The sequence below is a fragment of the Pimephales promelas genome, chromosome 10, assembly GCF_988280905.1.
Source record: "Pimephales promelas chromosome 10, fPimPro1.hap1.1, whole genome shotgun sequence".
Taxonomy (NCBI): Eukaryota; Metazoa; Chordata; class Actinopteri; order Cypriniformes; family Leuciscidae; genus Pimephales; species Pimephales promelas.
The window spans coordinates 18,948,051-18,966,409 of NC_142778.1; the positions used below are offsets into that span (position 1 = coordinate 18,948,051).

The 18,359-nt window shown below is 37.1% G+C and overlaps 1 protein-coding gene across 3 annotated transcripts in view; it reads right to left on the reverse strand.

The window, feature by feature from the left end:
- Nucleotides 1-696: 696 nt before the first annotated feature.
- Nucleotides 697-18,359, reverse strand: part of fam168a (family with sequence similarity 168 member A) — a 58,960-nt gene continuing 41,297 nt past the window's right edge. For 2 of the 3 annotated variants that reach the window (XM_039663699.2, XM_039663698.2), the window contains 6 exons: nt 16,162-16,242; nt 10,042-10,167; nt 7,340-7,482; nt 1,686-1,860; nt 941-1,071; nt 697-838 (listed from right to left, as the gene is read on the reverse strand). In XM_039663699.2, the coding sequence (XP_039519633.1) occupies nt 959-1,071; nt 1,686-1,860; nt 7,340-7,482; nt 10,042-10,167; nt 16,162-16,242 (638 nt within the window). In that variant the 3' untranslated portion in view covers nt 697-838; nt 941-958. The remainder of the gene's footprint in view (nt 839-940; nt 1,072-1,685; nt 1,861-7,339; nt 7,483-10,041; nt 10,168-16,161; nt 16,243-18,359) is intronic. The other variant, XM_039663700.2, reaches the window with a different exon arrangement.

Consider the following 18,359-nt stretch of genomic DNA (forward strand, 5'->3'; position numbering starts at 1 on the left):
CGCACGCTTATATAAATCGAATATACACGTTATAGTTTAGAAGCTTACGCTATCCTGACACATAAGCTAATAAAGTAACCAGCTCACTCAAACGTTCTCTATTTAGTGAATAACTAAGATTACTGTATGTACTCGTTATCCTAATGAAGGTTAAACCACGTTTGCACTGCCCTACTAATGATATATTCCTTACAAATCTACATGAACAGCTACAAGCTGGAAGACACCCTTGTTATCGATGATAAAATGAAATGAGGGAGAATTGAATCAGATGAAATTAAATTTTCCTTTAAAAAAAAATAAAAAAAATCAATGATTCCAGAGCGTTCTGTGAGAGAATGGAGAAAGCTGAAATGAAACGCAGCTGTAAATAAATAATAATAAAAAAACAAAACAAAAAAAATGAACCCTGTGCTAATATCTAAAGGTTATAAAATTTGGCAGCATAATTGAATGATTATGATCCGAAGAGTTGCTGATATTGCGTTGGTACATTCCTACACACCAGCGTTTATACTGAACACAAAGACAAATTGTTTGAAGAGGCATGATTGGTTGAAATCATTCTGGAGTTCTGACAGAAGTAACTATGGAACAATTAAGAATTAAAATAACCTAATGCAAGAACGTCATCCCAAAAAATGAGAAAAAAAAGAAAAAAAATTAAAATTAAATAAAAAGATAAAAAAGCAGCTTTTACAAAAACACGTAAGAATGCATAAAGTGACCCTTGCACTTTTTTCTCTTTTGTTCTTGCAAACAGACGTGGCACCTCCTTGTTGAGCACAGAGTGCCGATGTAAGACTTGAGTAGTTGCATACAATGTTTGACTCCAGATCTGCAATGAAGAGAGAGAGAGAGAAAACGAGAAGTCGTCAGCGCCTGCATTTCACTGGTTGGGTGGAGCCATGCTGAATATGTAGTGTGGGCGGGAACTCACATGATTGGCAGGTGGGCTCTACCAGTGAGGTGGCACATAGCTGTATCCAGGTGTTCCTTGGGGTCGGTACGTTGGCACGGTGACGGGGTGTCCTCCGATCTGAGTGTGCTGAGGGGTGGTCAGCAAGGTTCCTGTAATATAACAGTTGTTATATAAACTGTAGAAAAGTCTTAGGCATGTTAATGTTTTTACCCCCTTAAAAATGGTTTTATATATGTGCCTTAGGCTGGCCACAGACCCCCACCCCAATACAGTAAAACTGCACATTTTAGAGTGGCCTTTTATAGTGGCCAGCCTAAGCCTAAGGTACACCTGTGCTATGATACAATAATCATACTGGCTAATCAGCATCTTGATATGCCGCACCTGTGAGGTGGATGGATTATCTCAGCAAAGGAGAAGTGCTCACTAACACAGATTAGACAGATTTGTGAACAATATTTGACAGAAATAGGCCTTTTGTGTACATGGAAAAAGTATTCGATCTTTGAGTTCACCTCATGAGAGATGTGGGCAAAAACAAGTGTTGGATTTATAATTTTGTTCAGTGTACATTTTATTAAAAAAATAATATACATAATATTTAAATAATAATACTCTCTCTCTCTCTTTTATATATATATATATATATATATATTAGTGCTGTTGATTTAACACCTTTATTTAAATAATTAAATATGGAAAAATAATGTTATATTATTTTTACATAATGTTGTAATAATATTATCAATTTTGAGCTTTTTACCGGCAGACATGGCCATCGTTGTTCCGGCCACCATGCCCATGGCCATGCCGTTGGAGCGGGGCGCAGGTACAGGAGCGGGGTAGATGGCGGAGGGGATGCTGTTGGGCTGGACCACGGTGGTGTGGTGAATTACATGAGGCTGGGCGGCGTACACTGGCTGCGTGTAATAAGCACCCTGAGAAGATGATTATAATGCATTAGTTACAAGTAGCTGAAAGGTTGTATGTTCAAAAAGTGTAAGGGATTATCCATTGTATTGCAAAGTGGGTGTTACGGGATAAAATTCTAGTACTGTGATGATGCAGTGGTAAAGTGATAGTATCAGATCCCAATACCACGTGACTTTATTATAGCGTTGCACCGATACCACTTTTTCCAGAACGATTCTGATACCTTAATTTTTGGTACTTACGAAGACCGTGTACTTACAGGCTACCTGTATATGCAGTGCATTGGTAATTTTTTAAAAGTAATTTTTTTTTTGTATAGCTTTCACGAGGTACACTCGCAAGTTATCTCGCTCTCTCCCGTGCACTATGTATGTTATGCATGCAGTATGTTCTATCTTCTGGGAGACTTGGGATATCTGTATGATGCCCATACAGGATTTCCTGGAATGACATGTGTTGTCTACTTCTATGGCGAGGCATATTTGGAGTGTGCGTGAGAGCGCCCTCTGGCTTTCAGCATTTTCTACTGATCACAGAGCCATGCTGCACTGACAACCTGTGCATAAAATAAATCGCAGCCTTTGCCAGAATGACGTATGCTTTCATTTTGATTAATCGTGCACCCCTAATCCTTACGTATCTTTCATTTGATAGCAAAGTGAATATTTAGAGCTGTGCCAGCAGGGCTCAATAATAAGGATTTTTTTCCACTGGTCGGTCAGGCCAGTGGTTCAAATTCTTACATTGGGGAGAAGTATTTGATACACTGCTGATTTTGCAGGTTTTCCCACTTACAAAGCATTTAGAAGATTTATCATAGCTACTCTCCAACTGTGAGTGGTGTAATCTAAAACAAAAAAAACAGATCCTTCAGGTTCCGGGGCTGTCGCTGGGCAATACGGACTTTCAGTTCCTCCAAAGATTTTCTATTGGGTTCAGGTCTGATGACTGGCTAGGCCACTCCAGGACCTTGAGATGCTACTTATGGAGCCACCACTTAGTTGCCCTGGCTGTGTGCTTCGGGTCCTTGTCATGCTGGAAGACCCAGCCACGACCTGTCTTCAATGCACTTACTTGAGGAAAGGAAGTTGTTGGCCAAGGTCTCACGATACCCCAGCCATCCTCCCCTCAATACGGTGCAGTCGTCCTGTCCCCTTCTCAGAAAAGCATCCCCAAAGAATGATGTTTCCACCTCCATGCTTCACGGTTGGAATGGTGTTCTTTGGTTTGTACTCATCCTTCTTCTTCCTCCAAACACGGCGAGTGGAGTTTAGACCAAAAAGCTACATTTTTGTCTCATCAGACCACATGACCTTCTCCCATTCCTCCACTGGATCATCCAGATGGTCATTGGCAAACTGCAGACGGGCCTGGCCATGCGCTGGCTTGAGCAGGGGGACCTTGTGTGCGCTGCAGAATTTGTTACTAACACAGAAATGTGTTACTAATTGTTTTCTTTGAGACTGTGGTCCCAGCTCTCTTCAGGTCATTGACCAGGTCCTGTCGTGTAGTTCTGGGCTGATTCCTCACCTTCCTCATGATCATTGATGCCCCACGAGCTGAGATCTTGCATGGAGCCCCAGACCAAGGGAGACTGAACGTCATCTTGAACTTCTGCCATTTTCTAATGATTGCACCAACTGTCATTGGTTGTCCTGTATCCCATCCCAGCCTTGTGCAGCTCTACAATTTTATCTGATGTCCTTACACAGCTCTCAGGTCTTGGCCATTGTGGAGAGGCTGGAGTCTGTTTGATTGAGTTTGTGGACAGGTGTCTTTTATACAGGTAACAGGTTCAAACAGGTGCAGTTAATACAGGTAATGAGTGGAGAACAGGAGGGCGTCTGTGAGAGCTGGAATTCTTACTGGTTGGTAGGTGATCAAATAAAATGCAAATGAATGACTTAAAAATCCTAAAATGTAATTTTCTGGATTTTTTTAGATTCCGTCACTCACAGTTGAAGAGAATCTATGCTAAAAAATACAGATTTCTACATGCTTTGTAAGTGGGAATACCTGCAGAATCTGCAATGTATCAAATACCAGTGAAACATCACAATTTTCAGGTACAGAAATAATAATGGTAAAACTAGTAATAAAATAACACTACAGGTCTTCACTAGATATGCACGAGTACTTTGCACACATGATTTGAATGAAAAAATATAAGATAAAATCAAAGCTCACAGCCAGAATGATGCCTCTCTGACAGCGTGAGAATAGTCTATTAAATCGAGTTCTCTTTCATGTCGTCTTGTGCTTTAATGGGGAAATTCACACAAAATGATGTCAAAGTGCCTGTATAGTCAAGTGTCCTTGAGAAACATAGTCGGTTATGTCTTAAGTGAACGTAAACAGTTGAAAAGAAAACAGTATGTTGGATAAATGACACTCTTAAAGTGACATGCAGCATAATGAACCTTATTGCTGTCTTTGTCCTCAATATTAAAGGTCGCCTGACATGGGGTTATTTTATTATTTCATAATGTTTCCTGGGTTGCCCTTTTTTAGATCAAAATAGTCATAATTTAGAAATAAAAGGCATTTTTCCTGGCCTCTGTTTTGAACACTCTGTTTGAAGGTCTACTGTGGGATTCAATGTAACCGTCCACTGCTGTGATTGGCTGACATGCTTGCACATGAAATAGCTACATATTACATGCGAAACTCTCCCGAATACTTTTACCACTGCTATTATACGTTTTTACTACTACAGCTATCGAGATTAACAAATCGTGAGAAGTTTTTGAAGTATTTAGGTCTATTCCCATCACATAAAATGTTGCTGTGACGAGAATTGAGCAAGCAGATGAAGATCTTATTGCAACACAGTTTCTGCATTCTCTCTAATGCTTTCACCAATGCAAACACCATGATGTACATACAGTAAGAGCTTCGTTGTGCAGTGTAACATGTTTAATTGATTTCATAACAAGTTGTCGAGACAAACTCGTGCTGTGTGGAAAGATTGTTCTTTGATGGCTTTTTGTATAATTTTGATCACAATTTAAATAAGATTATTTTCATCCTACTAAAAGAAATGATGTGAAGTTGATATTTTAGTCACTGGCTTCACTGATGTATAAACAGTATTGAATGATTTTGAGAGAAAAGATTACCTGTCTGAACTTGAACAATTAGGCTAGTTTTTCTGCCCAATAATATAACATAAATTCAAAAACTCTGTAACTTGGTATCATCGGTACTCGATATCAGCAAGTTCTAAAAATAAATGTATCATATCAGACTTATTCTAGAAAAAGTGGTATCTGTGCATCATTAGTTTTCACTGTATAATTTAAAAATAGAATAATCCTTATCAAAGTTACACAAGTTATTGAGTCAAGAGCAGTGACTAGTTTTCTCTTTGTTTTTTGTTGTTAGATGAACAAAGGCAGCAGTATGTTTATTAGGCTGTTGTCACTTTAAGATCTGCACGTATCCAACATTCTGTTACACTTGCGTTTTCTTTCTCAAATTAATTCGATAAATTTACTTCATAGACATCCTTCACTGATATTTCCATTCTGCTCTCTTTTTGATCTGTTGTCATTGTTTCTTAGTCTTGACACAAACACTGTACACCAGTGGAGATTTCTTTAAGACTGCAAGGGAAGCTCAGCTTCCCCTATAATGTCAAACAAATAATGATCAAATGTGTACTATTGTGTTAACATTTTAATGAGTAAAAATGCGTTAGAACACGGTAATCTCGAAGACGAGTTCGTTCAGAATAAGCAAAAAATAGCAGGTCGGCTGACTTGATCTCCTTCTCATGCATACCTGTAGCGCGTCACAGTGCATGCATTTTCCTATGGCATTTCCCCGTTGAAGCTCGGCGTCCATTGACTTCAATGGGGCTGCTTGAAAAGTTTTTTTCAGTGCTGTTAAACTAGACGGTCATTGGATAAATGCTGCGATTATGTCCCGCCCACGGACGCCGGGCGTCTCTGGGGTTAATAGGGAAGTGGGCTGGCCTGGCGTCCGGGCGTCCGCGTGATGATTGGAGGATTGCATCTCCTTTTGATTGACAGCGATTTCACCCAATAAAAAAATCGCTGACGCGGAAGCTAGTTTAAAGACTTCGTGCTCAGTCTCGTCGCGAATTTTGTGTGTATTTTACTCGAAAGACGAACTACTGTAACATATTTCTTAGTATTTGCAATTTTCATCAGATATTTCACAGTTCAACCTAATTCCCACATTTCTTCCGTCGATGTCAGGTGTCTTGTTACATGTGCGGGCGTGGTGTTTGAATCACGGCACATCTGTCTAGTTTGGTTTCACTTTTGTGTTGGGATTCGGACATGCATTCTCCGCGTGTTTGTTTTCGGTTGTGAGTGCACAGGATATTATGGTCGTACTCATGCGTAACGTTAGCGTTCTGTCTTGTCGTGTTCGCTCTGTTCAGTGTGTTGTGTGGCACATGGTTTGTGTTTACATCGGCCGCGTGCTTTCATGTCATGTTTTGTCTTGTGCTGTGTAGCACACAGCTTGTGTTTTACACTAGCTGTGTGCTTTCATGTTGTCATGTTCTGTGTGAACACGTGTCTTATGAGTGTTCTCATCGTTCTTCAGGTCTCATTTTGTGTGAGCACAATTGCTTTTTAATTTGTTTTATTGGTCATGTGTTTTTGTCATGTTTGGTATGAGCACATGGCTTGTGCTTGTCATGTGTTTGTTGTGCCATATGTGCTTTCCTGTCATTGTGACTCCCATCTTGTTTCCTGATTATTAGTTATTTTGCCCCACCTGTCCTCCCTCGTTACCTGCCTTTTTTGCTCCCAATTTATTCCCCTTGTTTGTTTTTTGTTTGTTTTTGTCAATAAAATAAAGCCCATCAACTCTGCATCAAGTCCTCGCTCTTTTCACCATCCCCACACCTGACAGTCGAGTTGAAAAAAAAGAAGAAGAAAAAAGAGCTTCCCCTCTTTGAAAGACCAGCAGCCGCCACTGCTGTACACTGTGTGTTTTTGGTATCTGAGCATTTTAAAGGGTAACTAAACCCCTGGTCAGAGCCTGACTCCACCCACTGGCAATATTGAAAAATGTTGAAAAAGTGGGCAGACCCCAGCGGAGATAGAGGGGACGAAATGGATGCTAAAACACTCTATCCAGATTGTTTTCAATACTCGCAATTCCAACTCCTGACTCCCTACAGTGGTTTTGACGGAACAAGCTGGTTTTTATACTGCCAAGGGCGTAGCTCGCGTGGTGAGCTAAAAAACCTGCATACGTCACAAAGTGCGGAACATCCAATAGGAAAATTCAACTGCAGTAGCCACCGTTTAACCTGAAGAGGGCAGCACTAAGACGTTTTTACACCATATATTGTAGGAATAAAACACTTTATACACAAATGTCAAAAAAGCTACTCGCATCAATGACTGCAAGATCCATTCTTACAGATCATTAACTAAAAAAAGTTGGTTTAGTGTAGAATAAGTATAGTACAGTATAGTACAGTATAGAATAAGATCTTACCTGAGCATAGAGGTTCTGCTGGGGATAGGCACTTCTAATAGGGTACATGGCCGTCTGGTAGGGGTTAGGGGACGGGGAATAGGGAGGAGGGGCTCCATTGGTCTGATTAGGGGGGACTTTATAAGGCGTTCCTGCAGTGTATCCTGAAACAGAGACAGAAAGAGATTGTTAGGTCTGGTAGGCATTAGGCACACAACAATCGAATATAATAAAAATAAAAAATATTCCTTCACACACATCCATGTGCTCTAGTTGGATTTCCAAAATCTCCTGCGCCAAACTAAACTAAAGCACATATGAAGTGCAAACACTCACACACCCTTTCAAGTAAGAGATGTCACACATTAACAACCAAGCACACACACCGACACTTTCTCTTTTTCCACACGCACCATCTGTTTGGCTTTTCAATTGCTAGCGATGTATTGGAGGACTGTAGACAACAAAGTAGTAACAAAAAGCACAAGAATGTGAATTCAGCTCTTTCAAAGAAATCATACATTGCTTGAGGCGTTATTAGTTACACAGCACACCAAAAGATTCCCTACATACCAAAGAAATGCTACCAGTCATTACTTCACATTTGAAATACAGACACTGATGCAACACACCAGATTCAAGTGTCTTTAGTCAAGCTTAGCCACTCCTCTCTAATTCAATCCCACAACACAATTTTATGCAATCTCAACTCCAAAAAGCTCAGCTGTCTACGGTAAGATCTACAGTATGCAATGTCACAAACCCTAGTGAGCTGCTAACCAAGACAGCATTTTAAGAAATCATAGGCGCATTCTGACACAAAGGCTTAAAGAAAATATGTTATACTATGTTATAATTATGTCATACATATACATTTGTATACATATATACACATACAGTATATATATATTTATAGAAACCATACAAAAAAAACAAAACTAATAAATTATGAAAAAAAATAAATAACTTTAAAATGAATATATATATACTGTATATATATATATATATATATATATATATATATATATATATAAATTAATTCAAAATATTAATAAAAACTATAATAGTATCACATTCACAACACCACTAAAAGAACACATTTTTGACCAAATTATTATATCCTCTGCATGGAGGACAATCCCAGAATGCATTGTTAAAAATAATCCAAACGAAGAGAAGGCGAGAGAAATCTTTTAAAATTAATTTTATATGCTAATGTCAAATTTGACTAAAATTGAGTCTCCAGAGCACTTTGTCAGTTTCTGCCTATATGTAGAGCGTTATAAATCCAAATAAAAATAGATATAAAATTGTCATGTGATCAACAAAGGACATAAAAGAAAACCTTGGAATATTTCATTATTATTTAAATTATAACAATGAATTCAGTCAACACAGAAGTATATTACTACTATAATAATTATATTGTACTGTAAAAATAAATAAATAAAGAATTACAATAATTATTTTGAAAAATAACAATAATAATCATCAAAATAATCAAAAAATGGATTTACGGAATTCACGTGAATCATACGTGAATTTAATTTGATACGTAAGATAAAAAAAAACGTAAAATCTTAATCGTGACAAAAAAAAGGAGAAAAAAAAAAAACTTCTTCCTGACCAAATAAAAATATTTTAAAATAAATAGAAAAAAAAACGTTCCATTTCAATTAGGATGCTGCCTTAAGCCGGAGACACACTTACAGACTGTTTCCAATGACAGCAGCAGATTTTAAACTGTGAACATTGACTGAACACAACCGCCTCTGACTCAGTGTTTGGGCACGATCAGTCGTAAGTATCAAATTACATTCATAACCAGCCTTACTTATAGTCTTTAAGTGTGTCCCCGGCTTTAGTAGGTAATTGCCTATGTGGGCAGTATGCAGCAATGCAGCTCACTAGGTTTTAGAACAGAGCTCATCATAAAGTTTGTTTACGCATCATGCGATCAATGTGGGTGTGTGCGTACTCTGGGGAAAACGAACAATGAGAGCAAGTGTTCTTTAGAAGCAGTATGGAACACTATAGCTATGTTCACACTGTCAGTCCAAATCCAATTATTTGTGTATCTGATTGGAATCTGATCTAAATTATTGACTGTTCACACTGTGTATCACAATTGTTCAGATCCAATTTGTGTGTCCAGTGGCACTCTTATGTTTTCCAGATTATCTGCATTGGTTTCTTTGGCAATGACGTTGCATTAATAGGCATGCGCAAAACAACAAATACACAGCAACAATAGCAGAAACGTAGGAAACTCAATGTATCCAGTATGGCAGAGGCAGAAACGTAAGAGGCTGGTGTGAGCGGCTTCATTCTGTGCTGTCGCCTGTAGTCTCCATCGATCTCAAAACATGTCACCATTGTATTGTAATTTTCTGCTTGACCAACACTTTACAACAACACAACCTTGTTTCAGCAGCAACTTTCAGCATGTTTCCTGTAATAACTTTGTTTTCCGTGGCGTGAGAAAGTGACAAACCACGCAAAATCCGATTGAGGCGGTGAGACTTTTTCAACCCACATATGAATGTAGCTCAAACTGAAGATTTTTTCGCACTTGCTAAATATCAGATTCCACTCGGATGTGCACAAAAATCTGATTTAGACTGACTGTCTGAACGAGGCTCTTGGGAAAGGGTGTGTGTTTGTGTTATAGCGTAACAGGGGAACACACAGCAGTTACAGTAGAGTATAGTAATCATATTTACTGAATGCTGTAGATGAGGCCTGGTACTGCCTGCTCTCTGAGCCAGCGTCCACGGCCAGGTCATAGGAGCCTTCTCCGGGCCCCGGAGCAGATGCCGTCTGGGGCCAGGCCTGCTTCACCAGCAGCACTGTCCCAAACAAACACAACACAAGAAGGGTTACACATGACACAAGTCACGACTGTCGCCACATCGGTACCCTGACTGTCCTCTCTTCCTCTCACCGTCCCTTTGGATTCTTGTGTTAACAGACCGCAAAGGTAGGCTTCCAGAAAGAAAAATACTACTCAAAAAAAAAAAGATAAAAAAAGATATACAAATCTACCATAATTTTAATTCCTTTCACTTTCCAGAATTCTGAAGCAAGAAGAAGGTGAATTTATCATGGAAATCTTTACAGTGGTATCTAGTTATCAATCTAGGTATCTAGTTATCAACCTAGGTATCTAGTTACCTACTAAGGGATCTGGACATTAATGCGCTCTAGGGATTTAAACGCTTCTCTAAAAGCAATAAAGAAACTTCTAAAGGAATTAAAAAATGTCAAAATTCAAAACAGAAACTACAAAAAAAAGATTTTCTATTCGAGAATGAGACTACAAAATTGAAAACCATTAGCTACTAAAATGTCTTTACGGAGCAAGTTTCCTGTGAAATTGCTGGCACAGTTCCTAATTTGTAAGTCTTTTAGGATAAAAGCGTTGGCTAAAATAAATGTAAAATGCAAATGTATTGCAAATAAACACTCTGGGCTTGCAATTGAAAGCTGGATGGTTCAATTCCCATTAAACTGAACAGCAGGAAAAAATCAATGCATCCCACTCAATGGATATATATTCAAAATTAAAATTCTAGGTTACTGCTTACAGAATATATGGTGTATATGCATATATACTGCCTAATATTTGTTAAAAAATAGCAGACATATAAAACAATAGGCATTATTCAATGATAAATGTGTCGTTACATGTGAGTGGTATCATATTTTCAGTTTAGATATTAATGATTATCTTCCATTTTATGTATTTGGCAGTAAAATATTAAAGGAATAGTTCACTTAAAAAATGAAAAATCTGTCATCATACAAACCCTTAAGTTTTTTCAAACCTGTATGAATTTGTTTCTTCTGCTGAACACAAAAGAAGATTTTGAAGAATGTCGGTAACCAATAGTTGATTTAGAATTGAGATAGAAATAGTATTTTTTATTTTTTTTGTCGTTCTATGAAAGTCAATGGGGTCCATCAACTGTCTGGTTACCGTCATTCTTCAAAATATCTTCCTTTGTGTGTTCAGCAGAAGAAAGAAATTCATACAGGCTTGAAACAACTTGGGTGAGTAAATGATGACAGAATTATGTGACAAATCATTTGGCAAATGTAGAAAGTCAAATGTAGATTCTGTGCATACAAAAAGCTGCATGCCGTTCATCCCATTTATAAAGCAAACAATAGCATTAGTAATATAGCAGGATGCTAATCCATAATGAATGTATGTGTTGGCATAGAGGTTAAATATCTAAGCATGTCTGCCTTCAAGAAAGCCACACATTTTTGGATTACTCCAGAAGGATTGTCCCAGTAATATTATTACTGCAAGTTACGTCAGATAAACGCATCAACAAAATGATTAAAAAGTATTTAATTGCATGTCTTCCTTTCAAATGGCGCAATCCTTTAAGAGTCACAAGGGGGCGATAGTGCAAAGTGATGAAATGTGACCAAACACAAGAGCACAGAAGGACAAAGAGAAAGAGAGGCTGCTGGAATCACACAATGGCATCAGTGCCGCATAGACGCCTCACACATGACATCACTGCAGGGGTTCAGTGCTGCGTTTTATGCATGCATGAGGGCTTTATGTGATTAAGATAATTCATGTTATGACTGTGATGCTCATGATAATGGTGAAAGTATAATACTGTAGGAAGAATAGAGTGAAATATCCACACATTTAAGATAGTTCAGTTCAAAACGAAAATTCAGTCATCATGAATTTCTTTATTCTGCTGAACACAAAGGAAGATATTTTGAAGAATGTCAGTTACCAAACAGCTAACTGGACCCATTGACTTCCATAGTGGGGGGAAAGAAATCCTATGGAAGGCAAAGGGTTGACAGATTTTGTCGATACTATAAACTAAAATTGGATCAGACCGATTAAATGATGATAGCTAAAATCAATATGAATTGATGAATGAATAATAAGAAAAAGCTAAAATCATTAATACGAAATGTCCAATCAATGTAACATAGCGCTAAACTTTATTCGAAATTTAACGACTTGAAAAACAACTTGAAAATGACAACATTTTGTAATTTTGCAATTAGAATAAATTAAAATACAGAAAATATTGCTAAGCAATTCATGACTACTGAAACACTGACACTTTTATTAGTTTTACTTTTATGTCATATGGAATATATAAAACTAAACTTCAATAAATGGAGAGAGAGAAAAAAACAGAAATAAAAATCGCACTGTATTGTAAAGAAAAAGATATGAACTAAATGCAAAGTACTACAGCCAACATTTTTTCTTTCAATCTAGAGGTATTTTTTCGCTTTTTGAACTGAAAGACATCAGCTGTAGTTGTTTAAATCGGTGGTTCTCAACTGGTAGTGCTTCAGGTCCCAGATTTTACATTAGACATCAATGAAAAAAATTCATTGCATAAAATACTAGAGCTGCTTTTTTTGTTTCATATACAGTAGAAACAACAATTCTTCCCAATTCTGAGCAGACATGAGACATATAAACAAAATAACCTGTAGTCTAATTCAGAAATGTTAACGAAATGTTAATTGCTACAGTCTATTAACTTGAATGAATGATTCAATGACTCACTCATAAATACTTCACTTGTTTCATTACTGGATGAATCAGCGTTTTTGAATGATTCAATGACATACATTTTTAAGTCACTTGTCAAATTTTTAATGGCCACTACTGGTGCAATGCTTTTGGAATGATATTTGAATGGACAAGTTGCTTTCAAAAGGATTTGCTCTATTGGTCTATCCGTAGACATCAGTGTTTATATACAAACTATAAACTTTTATCTAGGGATGGGTATCGTTAAGGTTTTATCGGTATTACTACTCTTACCGATACCGCTTATCGATCCGGTACTTTAACGGTATTCTTATCGGTTCTTTTTGGTGTTTTTTTTTTTTAAGAATTAAGAACATAATTAAACTCTATATTTTGAAATGTAAAATAGAAAAAGCAAAACGAAGAAAAATATATTTTTGTTATGCAGCAATGTGCAGGCTTTTTTGTTAATAAAAAAAGGACACATAAGAAAAAAAAACAAGTACAAACACAAGAATAAAATCAATCAAAGATACAAATTATATACAAAAGTGCTTTAATTTCAGGAAGGTGTACTAACATATCTTTTCAGGTAATTGTTTCTGTCTGAAAAGAAACCTAATTTAGTAATCAAATATAAAATAGCACTAGTTTATCATAGATAGATTAATGCTTATTAAATCTAAAGTTACTTATTCAAAAGCTGTGAGTGATTTTCTCTGCCTTTTGTTGTTTGATTTGCATTAATGGCTGAATCGTCAGCAAGTTTAGGCTATTAGACTGCTGCCCCTTTAAGACCGAGACCAAATCTAATCGGTAACCGGTAACTGAAGCACCATCATTTTCTCCCTATTATTTACGTCCATTTAAGACATAATTGTGTTTAAGTGAATAAACTGTGTTTAAGCGAATCTCAGAGCTGGTCATTTTGACATTTGTATGTATATTTGATAGTTAAGGAGGACACACGAAGCCCAAAGTATAGGCTACTTTTCTTGTCTCGTTGCAGTCCGTTTCGGAGCGCGCACCGCCTTGTGAACAGGCTCTTTCGCAGGCTTTTGTGTTTTTAATAGCCATTTTTGATCTTGCAACAGCAGAAGACAGCATTTTGCAACAATCGCCGATTGTGCTGACGGTACGTTTGGGTTTTAGGAAGAACTGACAGCGCTCCGCAGTGCTGTGAAGTAAAGGAAGTTAAGCTAGATCATGCGTCTTGTTTTTTAACGGTTTTATCTCAAATATCTTCTTTATATAATCTTTGGAAGCCGAAATACAAAATATATTAGAATAATATCCCACATCTAAAGTGTAACCACGTTGAATGTTTAGTTCTGTCCTCATTGTCACTCATTAAGCAGGGCTGTCGTGTTGCGCGTGCTGTGGCTTTGCGTGAGAGATCGCTCTCTCTCCTCTCTCCCTTCTGAACTGCGAATTTCAAATTTGCATCACAGACAAATGGTTTAATTAAAATATAGTTTATATATAGAAAAGGCTGGCGATATAAACATGTTCAAGATAACGTAATTATAGGAATGATAAATAATTTCTCCAGTACCGACAGCAGAACCGATAACGTCCGAGCTTATCGATACAGCGGTCTTTCAAAATTCAGCACCGGGGCCCGTTTAATACCGGGTTTCGGTACCCATCCCTACTTTTATCCCAGAACTTCTGAATATTTGTAAGATTTGAATGTTCTGATCGTCAAAGGTTTATTAGACATAGATGAATCGTTGTTATTGTCATTTCGGAATGAGATCGTGTGGGTGTTTGAATCGCGATCTTTTAACGATTAATCGTGCAGCTCTATAAAACACTGTAGTCCGCACAAGCCATGTCCTCATTTTTGATCTGTCCATTTAGCATCTGTCTAATTTAAATACAGTATAGTATTTTATAAGACATAGTATTTTATTGGACATTTTACATTATTTGACAGTATCCTTGTTACATGTTACATGTAATTACTGTACAAAAACTGTAAATGATGCATTACATAACCCTAACCCTGTAGTAAGAACAGGTAGTTAATTATTACTACTCAGTACTTAAATGTATATTTACTCTACCACGAACCCAAAATTTACAGGAATTTTAAAAGCAGATTATTTTCTTACTTGCTCAGATACAGATTTTTATTCTTTGCATTTAGCATTTGATAACCACTGGTCTAAACGCACATCTTACCACACAGACAATTTTTTGTAGCATATATTTTTAAAGACAAAAGGATATTGCAGAAATCTTTGAGGTCCACATGCTTTCATGAAGATATTGGGTGAAAACCACAGAAACTTGAGGAGAAAGTGATGTGACATATTGTGCTGGTCAACCAAAACTACCATTTTCTGATATCATATCCAAACAAAATCTGATATCATATCCAAACAAGCCAGTAACTAGATCAAACATTAAAATATGAATAACAGCAAAATGTCAACTTGATCTCTGATGTAAGAAACAGCCTGTATAAACATGTAAGAATGTATTAGAGTGGCAAGTGGCATGTAATATCCTACCATTACAGAGGAAATTATACAAAAATGATATCAGTTCAGGGCGGCACTGATCATATTGATCCTATCACAGACCTCACAAACCAAGTCCACTAGTGCACCTCCTGATGCAAAATGTGATCCAAAAATGTCTGCTTACAGCACAAAACCAGTTTTTTTTTTTTTTTACTAAAACATCATGCTGCAAGTTGAGTCACACATAGCCGACTCAAACAAGCCTGTTAACAAAACACTAGTGGGAAATTATCTGCACTATGCCAACCTTCAGATGACTCATCCTCACTGCGTCTGGTTTCTCTCGAGACTGAATTTCACACTCGAATCATGCAGACGTACAACTAAAAACAGTTTCAAAGAAATGTCTAAATAGCATTATTCGTAAACAACTTGCCATATCGAGACGGACACAGATTTTTACACCAAAATCATTTCAGGGAACAGCTCATTACTGAACAAAACACAATTAGTGGCCTCGTTCATCAGAAGCTTTCGAGGTGCGCTGTTATATGAACACAAATAAAGCCACTTTTCTAATTATGAAGATTTATTGTATATATTGAGTCAAAGCATATGTCACTATAGTTGGAACCAGCACTATATAGCTGTAACTTGCGTTCAAGGCCAGCTTAATCAACATGAGGCTAGACAGTTTTACGCATAAGGATGCGTTTGTGAATACTGCATGCGTTTCATTGGTGGAACACTAACACGTGTAGATGTTTGGTCTCATATGTGATGCTAATGGAAGTGTGTATTATGCCATATTCACTGGAAAGTTTGGAGGGTGTACATACCTGGTGGGTATCCTGGGCTACCTGTCTGATAAAGGTTGGCTGTGTAGGTTGGGGCAGTCGTAGGATAACCTCCGGGATAGCCTGTACACATGCAGAGAGACAACAATTTAGAAATGACACTAAAACATCAAATAAACATTAGCAATTAATTGAATTAATCTGCACAGGCATTACAGAGCCGATGTGTCAGACTTGCCAACATATAAACAATTCCTCAAACTATTTTTATTATTAAATTATATTTTGTATACAAAGTATGGAGTTTGCAAACGTTTAAGAAAAAAAGACAAGAAAAGACATGTCTTTTATGCAGAAAAGCTGCATTTTTTTTGTTGATCAAATAATACATTAAAAACAGTAATATTGTGGAATATTGCTTTCAGCATCATTACTCTAGTCTACAGTGTCACATGATCCTTTAGAAATCATTCTAATATGATGATTTGATGCTCAAGGAACATTTCTTTTTATTATCAATGTTAAAAAAAGTTATGCTGCTTAATATTTCTGTGGAAACTGTTCTATTTCAGGATTCTTTGCATTTATTTCGAATCGTAGCATTATAAACAACTTTACTGTCACTTGCAGTTTAATGCGTCCTTGCTGAATAAAAGTATTTTATTTTATTCTTTGCATAAGGCTATAAACAGCAAAAACAGCTAAAAAGCCATGCCAAGAAAAGCAGCTTGTGCACTCATAATAGTACAAGATTTCTCACAAAAATGACTTTATTGAGGCCAAATGCAAAGACAAAATGTTTTCGATTCACATTGTCATGACACTGATGATGTGAATTTGAAAAAAATGTCTGCATTTGGCCTCTAAATAAAGTATTTTTTTAATAAGAAATATGTTTCTATGTGTATGTGAGAGCGTCTCTTCTTGTTGTTTTTTTTTTTTTTTTTTACAAATCAATCCATTTCCAATTGGATACAATAAAGTCCTGTCCAACCTTTTCAAGTTGAATATCCCGTTTCACTCAGCAATACAATAGATTAGTAAGTTGCAAGTAACATGTTTTTTTTTTAGAGTATCACCAGAACATGAATTAACGAAAGCAAATGCAGATTAATTTTTATAAAAGAAAAGGCTGTTACTATTTCCTGTAATATCAAGTCTCTGTAACCTGTGATATCATAAGGAAAGACAAAGAGATGGAGAGAGAGCGAGGTGAGCTCTTTATTGAACAGGAGGAGCACAGATGGCATCCATTACGACATGTCTGTCTCAATAAGACACAGTCGGATGAGTGTGAAACCCAGTGCATCGCTCCATAAGGAACAGCAAGAGCTGTCAGACGTACAGGGTATCGTGGGAAGGGAGTATCCAGGTCTGGACAGCTGAGTGCAACGGATGGATTATAGCAACACTGGAGGATGCAGGAGAAATGCTGCTATGTGAGGACTAGGGTTGGGTATCGAGAATCGAGTATCGATTGGAACCGAGACTAACTTTTCGTTTTTCCCGGAATCGTTCAAAAGTTAAAATTTCAATTCCTAGTTTCAATATTCACAGTCCGCCGAGCGGAAGAAGAAACAGCTGAACAACACCAGCGAAGAAGCGTCTACCGGAAGTGTTGGCATAACCGCGCGAGTCAAACATGAGTAGCTTATGTTGGCGGTCCAAAGTGTGGCTTCCCTTTTCTAAAAATAACGAAATCTCGGCAAAATGCAAAATTTCTGACAAAAGGAGTATTTTTACAGAAGGAGTATTTCCTTCAGAAAGGTTTATTTCCTTCAGAAAGGCCGTTGGTTAGCAAGGTTAGCTAAACTTTTTTGACCCTGCCTCTTAAAAGAATCAGAATCGAGAATCGTTAGGAACCGGAATCGAAACAAGGAATCGGAATCAGAATCGTTCAAATTCAAACGATACCCAACCCTAGTGAGGACCTGCTTGATCATGTGTTTGGTAAAGGAACCGTTCACCCGTAAATGATGACAGAATTGTACACACATAGTAGAAGTTCTAATTGACTTGCCAGAGCATTTCTATCCCAATAATAAAAAGGGATGGATTTATATGAAATGGTAACACTTTACAATAAGAGTCCAACTGTAACATTAAGGTTAATAAATGCCATAATATTGTTCATCATTATTAGATTGTTAATCATTGTTAGATCATACGTTTTATAGGTCTATCATTATTTAATGCACAATGAACTAACTTGAATGATCAAGTTATAATTAATATATGAA